The sequence below is a fragment of the Marmota marmota genome, unplaced genomic scaffold, assembly GCF_001458135.2.
Source record: "Marmota marmota marmota unplaced genomic scaffold, marMar, whole genome shotgun sequence".
NCBI classification, from domain to species: Eukaryota; Metazoa; Chordata; class Mammalia; order Rodentia; family Sciuridae; genus Marmota; species Marmota marmota.
The window spans coordinates 1,355,483-1,361,666 of NW_025999853.1; the positions used below are offsets into that span (position 1 = coordinate 1,355,483).

General features: G+C 65.1%; 1 protein-coding gene across 4 annotated transcripts in view; it reads left to right on the forward strand.

Annotated features, from left to right (window-relative positions):
* Nucleotides 1-6,178, forward strand: part of Il2rb (interleukin 2 receptor subunit beta) — a 15,333-nt gene extending 9,155 nt beyond the window's left edge. For all 4 annotated transcript variants that reach the window (XM_048801805.1, XM_015482739.2, XM_048801822.1 and 1 more), the window contains 5 exons: nt 811-916; nt 1,860-2,008; nt 2,949-3,114; nt 3,490-3,610; nt 5,312-6,178. In XM_048801805.1, the coding sequence (XP_048657762.1) occupies nt 811-916; nt 1,860-2,008; nt 2,949-3,114; nt 3,490-3,610; nt 5,312-5,486 (717 nt within the window). In that variant the 3' untranslated portion in view covers nt 5,487-6,178. The remainder of the gene's footprint in view (nt 1-810; nt 917-1,859; nt 2,009-2,948; nt 3,115-3,489; nt 3,611-5,311) is intronic.
* Nucleotides 6,179-6,184: the final 6 nt, after the last annotated feature.

Sequence of the window (6,184 nt, forward strand, 5' to 3'; positions counted from 1 at the left end):
CGGCTCCCGGGCTGAGGAGGCGGCGGCAGGAGGGAGGGGACCCGGGGTCAGAGCTCAGCCTGGCCTGGCTTGCCCTGGACCAGTGAGGCCATGCGCCTCTGTCCAGGCCGCGTCCCCCGCGCTCTGTGGGTCCTGTGACACACCCATCGTCCCTGTCAAATGGGGACAGCCCCAGTAACAGGACACCCACAGGGGACTCGTGCTAGGGCTGGGCACGCAGGGCGATAGGGCTGTGTGGGGACTGAGCTGGACAGCAGGGCTGGTGGCATCGTCCCCCAAATGGATGACCTTGGGCAGCTTCAGTGCCCTGGTGTCCCCTCTGTGAAATGGGAGCGGTAATGGCGGCTCCCCGGGGGGAACTCGTGAGGCTGGAGCGCGTGGACGGGCGCTTGGCTTTGTTGCTGTCCATGGGTCCTTACATTGTGAGTGGCCCCAGCACCGTCCCTTCTCACTCATGAAGAAAGGAGGGTCAGAGGGGTGGGCCCCTGCCCGAGGTCACAGCCAGGGAGGGCACAGCTGGGACTGGCCCTGGCCCTGGGGGCTGCTGGCTGGCTGCCTCTGGGGGGCTCATGGCCGTATCCCGGGTGGCACCTGGGCACTCTCCATCAGGGACGCCCAGGCCACATTTTCCTTGGCTTCTGTGGGTTCTCGAGGGTCAGGGGACAGGCGATGTGGCCACAGGTCACAGTGAGGAAGGCGTGGCCTCTGGAGCCACAAGAGGCCACCTGGGAGCAGTGAGGGAGGCCTTGACCTGAGGTGGTCCCCGAGCCCCCCTGCGGCTGGCAGCCACACGGCCTCTCTTCCCTGCAGTCCCAGCCCGTGAACTCGGTGGACGTCCTCAACATCAGCGTGGTCTGCTGGGAGGACGGGCGGTGGCGCCTGCTGAAGAGCCAGGCCTTCAGGCCCTTCCACAGCAGTGAGTGAGGGCCGGCGGGCTGGGCGCCCCTTCCTGCCTTGCAGGGCTCTGTCCCCATCACCACCCGCCAACAGCTCCCGCCCTGGGCTCAGGGGTGGCCCTGGCTGTCCTCCCTGGCCCCCGCCCTGCAGCCTGGACCTGAACCCGGGCCACCAGCAGTGCCTCTGAGCCCCATCTGGAAGGCCACCCACCCAGGAGGTCCCCCCACCCTGAAGGCTCCGAGGGTCCCCTCCTCCAGCCACCCACCCGACGCCCAGCCCTGAGCTCAGCCGTCTGACGTGTCACTGCCTCGCTCGCCCTGGGCTCCTCTCTGAGCACCTGGCACCAGGCCTGTGCCCAGCAGGGCTCTGGGAAGGTTGGCTGGAAGTGGCCTGTGGCCACCCCCTTCCCCTGACCTGGGGACCTCTCTAGGGGAGAGCTGGGTGGCGAGAACCGGGGGTGCAGACACGGGACGTGCTGAGCCCCGTCCCCTCCTCTGGAGGTACCCAGAGCCGCCTGGCCACAGTCTGGTGAGGGACTCTGAGCCCAGTCGAGGAAGCCACTCGGCACGTAGTTGGCTCAGACCTGAGCCCTAGAGAGGAGGGTCAGCTTCAGAATCCCCTGTGACCATCACATTGAAAACCAGGGGCCATTCCAGGGCCCAGGGCACCGGGCACCTCAAGTCCTGCCCTCTGCGGGGCTGAGACAGAAAAGGGAGCCACAGCAGACACTAGCGCCGTGGGTGGTCCGTGCTGGAGGGCACAGCAGCAGGCTGGCGGCCAGGAGGCTCAGGAGGCTCTGAGCAGGGACCTGCAGGAGGGGACAGCCCTGAGCATGGGGGAGGGGAGGGACGGCGGCCAGGAGGGAGGGTCAGTGGTGCAGGGGTGCCGGTGAGGTCCGGCCTGACGGTCTGCTGTCACCACCCAGAGGCACCCAGCTGTCCCTTCTTCTCTCCTGTCCCCAGTGCGCCTCTTGGCCCCCGACTCCCTCCAGGTCCTCGAGGTTGGGACCCACACATGCAACGTGACCTGGCGCACCTCCCTGGTCTCCCACTACATCGAGTCCTACCTGGAGTTTGAGGTCCGCACGCGGTCCCCGGGCCACAGCTGGGAGGTAGGAGGCGGCCCGGCCCGGCCCACCCGGCTCCTCCCTGTCCTGCTGCATGTCCACTTCCTGTCTGTCCTCCAGCTCAGCCAAGTCCCGCCAGCCCCAGGCAGGGGCGGGTGGCTGAGTTGTCCCCACCTCCCCCACTGCATGGTGCTGCCCACCGCCTGGGGATGCAGCTGGGGTGCATCCACACAGCCCCCAGGACAAGACCCATGAAGCCAAGGGTCAGCTGCTGCCCACCGTCTGCCCCATGTGGCTTCAGAGGGCAACGAAGCAGCTTCTCCACGCTCCAGAGTGCCCTGTCCGTGGGGCCGCGGGTCCCCACTTACTCCTCTGTTCACTTGATCCCTCTCTGCACTCGTTTACTGAGCGTGGAAGGCCAGGCTGGGGAGCTGGCCACTCTCGGGGACTCCGACACACGCTCCCAGGGAGGGCAGTAGTCAGACACGAGGATGCGAGATGGGGACATGGATTGACAAGGGCCATCAAGGGAACTACAGGGACAGACATTTGAGAGAGACCGTGGGGGCCACTTGGGACTCAGGTGACCATTTTCCAAATACAGAGGACGTCATGCCTCTCACAGGCAGGACGCAGCCCACGTGTCTGGGGGACAGGAAGAAGGGAAAGAGGCGTCCGAGGCGGGTGGGCACCTGTGGAGCCACCCCTCTTCCTCGCGGAGATGGGACTCCAGTGGAGGTCCCCAGGTGGCCTCTGGTGGAGACACCCACGGGCAGATGGCTCAGTGTGGAGGTTGCAGGGAGTCAGGGTGACCCTGGGGCTTGGGGACCCAGCAGCTGGGCAGTCAGGGAGCCATCGGGAAGGCTGGGAGAGGGGTGGCAGATCAGGGCGGGCGCTGCTGGGCCAGCGTCCGGGCTCTGCCGTGGGAGGTGCCGTGGGCAGTGGGGGCCTGTCCCCCCATGCTGACAGCCCTGCCCCTGCCCAGGAGGCCGCCCTGCTGAGCCTCAGGCAGCAGCAGCAATGGATCTGGCTGGAGCAGCTCACCCCGCGCACCCCGTATGAGCTGCAGGTGCGGGTCAGGCCCCAGCGAGGCGACCACACTGTGTGGAGCCCCTGGAGCCAGCCGCTGGCCTTCAGGACGAGGCCTGCAGGTACCGGGGCTGCGGGCACCTGGGGGTGGCTCTGGGGCAGCGGGTGGGGCGCAGAGCTTGCCCCCAGGCCCCTGCTGGCTCCTGATGCAGCCTGCGGGGACAGGGCCCACCCAGGGGAGGGACTTCCATGGCGGGTGCAGGGCGGGTTGACACCCTGTGACGTTCAGGCTCAAGCCAGGCTGGGCCCCTGTGTGCCCCCAGATGGGCCCGTGGGATCGGCGAGCCCAGGGGCTCTGGAGTGTCATTTCCTTTAAGCGTCACGCCTGGCTTCCTGGAGGGGTGGCCTTAAGCGGGACCCCAGCCCCCAGCACAGGCGCCCGGCAGGACACGGGCCTCTTCTCTGACCCGTCTCCTGCTTCCCTCCCCCCTGGGCAGCCCCTGGGAAGGAGACCCTGCCTCTGCCCTGGTTCAGCCACACCATCCTGGGCCTCGGGGTTGCTGTGGGCCTCATGGTCTCCGTCTACTTCCTGGCCAACTTCGGGTACATCGGGCCGTGGTAAGAAGGGCCCTCTGCTCCTCGCGCTCTTACCCAGCGGGCACTCCCCGCAGCTGGCTCTGCCCTGAGCCCCTGCCCCTGCCCCACCTGCACCTGCTCCCAAGGGCCAGCCCCACCAACACCTGGCCTTGCCCTGAACAAGGGAGAGGAAGGAGGGTGAGGACAGGAAGTGTCAGCCCAAGGGGGGGAGTCGGGGAGGCCACGGCCTCCAGGGAGAGCCCCTGAGCCCTGCCCTGGGCAGTGCCCTCTCTGCGAGCCTGGGTCCTGCCGGGTCTGCCCAGGCTGCGTGTCCACTCCTCCAGCCCTCTCTGTGCTGGGAACACGAGGGCAAGACACGGGCCTGTTCCCAGCACCCAGGGCAGCCCGTGAGGAGGCGGGTGCTTCCTAACCAATAGGCAATGACGCAGACAGGGACGGCAGGTACCAGGAGTCAGGAGCAGGTGACAGGGAGAGGGACCTCGGCTGGGGGGTGCAGGGGTCGTGTCCCCCAGGAGGGGATGATGCCCTTGGAATCTGAAGGAGGAGCTTCCCAGGTGGGGCGGAGGGGACGGGGAGCCCTGCAGGCAGAGAAACGGCAGGTGCAAAGGCCCTGGGTAGGAAGAGGGAGGGACCTCAGGAACACAACTCCGGGAGGCCGATGTGGCCGGAGCCCAGAGGGAGGCTGACCTTGAACCTGGACTTGTGGGCAGTGTTTGCTTTCTGGGGTCTTAAAAAAGGCCATAGTGAGGACCTGGTGCTGTGTGCCTGGTGGCCTGGGACCAGGGCTTTTGGCTGTGGTTCTCGCTCCTGTGTGGAAGGGTAGTGAGGAGGCCACCCTTCTATCCAGGGACACTGCTCCCTGAGGTCAGTCCTGGTGCTACTGAAAGGAGAGACAGCCCTGGACTGTGCCCAAAATGTGTCCATTTGGAACATCCCTTTGACTCTCCACAGTCAGGGAAGGCAGCGAGTCAGGGGCTGCCACTGGATTTTAACCTGCCTGAGGTCACACAGCCAGTTAGCAGTGAGGCTGGGGTGGAAGCCCCACTCTCCTGATCTGGGCCCAGTGTGGTGGTTCTGACATTCTCAGCCCCCCTCAGTCCATTCCTGTGACTTCCCACTGTCCCTGGAATACACCCTGACAGTGCAGGGCCTCCACCAGCCATTTGGAACTTTACTGCAAATAAGAAAACAGTGCCCTTTTCCTCAGGCAGATGCACACAGATCTCTGACACTCAGCTTGGCAAACAACAGGGCTGGAATTCAGTCCCCCACTCACTGTCCAGTCCACCCACCAAAGCCAGATGCCCTTGGACAGTGCACAACCTGAACCATTACCCATGGCATCCCTGACTAGGAGGACTCTCTCCTACTTCCCTTCTCATGCCTCACTCTGTGCCAGCCACCTCCAACCCCAACCACTCTGGCTTGTGTGGTCTCTGCCCACCTCTACGTCCTCTTGAGTACACTCTGCTCCACAGGATGGTGGTACTGTGGCATGCCTGGTATATGTCTGTCTCCTCCTCAGAATGTCAGCACCCTGAAGTCAGGGACCTTCTCTGGTGGCCATTCCTGTGTCCCCAGAACCCGCCCAGCATCCTCCTGCAGTGGGGCCTGACTGGGTGAATGTGGACTGGCCTGTGACCTGCCCGCAGAGCTGTGGGCTCTGGCAGGGGACACTGTGGCCACTTCCTGTCCTCACCCTCCTTCCTCTCCCTTGTTCAGGCTGAAGAAGGTTCTGAAGTGTCGCATCCCAGACCCCTCAGAGTTCTTCTCCCAGCTGAGCTCCGAGCACGGAGGAGACCTGCAGGTAGGAGCGGAGGCACGCAGTGGGGACAGTGGGGTGGGGAGGTGGCACAGCCGTAGCGGCTTTTGCCCTGAGGGAGAGGAGACAGAATGACAAAGTGTGCTGTCCCCAGTCAGGTGCAGGCTCCTGTCCCTGACTCTGGCACAGACACCCTCAGGCTGTGGTACCTGCCATCCACATGGCTGTGTGACCTTGGGCAACTGTAGAACCTCTCTGTGCCACAGCTTCCTCACCTGTAAAGTGGGGAGCAAACAGGATTGTGTGAACTGCCCTGTGAACAATGCCTGGCCCGGGGAAGTGCTCCAGGGACAGGGGGAAGACTGTCTGCTGCCTGGCCCCTGGGCAGCCCGCCACTTATCACAGACATCAACAGGTCCTCAGCCACCTGGGGTCCTAGATCGGGTTTCTTTGAAGAGGCAGCCCAGAGTGGGGTCAGGGGACACCTGGGCTTTACCTGCAGCCCCAGCCCCACCCTCCCCAGCCCCAGCTGCTTCAGGAGCCCAGGGATTGGGAGGGGATTCTGCTCCCCCCTATCCCATGTAGGGCCCCCAGGTCAGGTCAGAGGGCGGTGGGGGACAGGAGGGCCATGTGGGGCCCGCTGTCAGGAGCCGCTGTGTGTTCTCAGGACCGAGCAGGGGTCCCTCCTGGAACCTGCAAAACTCCGGCTACCCCACCCCTGAGGGGGGCATGGGGTCACCCTTAGAGCCCTTCCCCCGGTGTCAAGGTAGCGGGATCCCATCAACAAAGGCCAGGCTTGCGGGCTGTGTCGGACCACAGCAGGGGCTGCGACT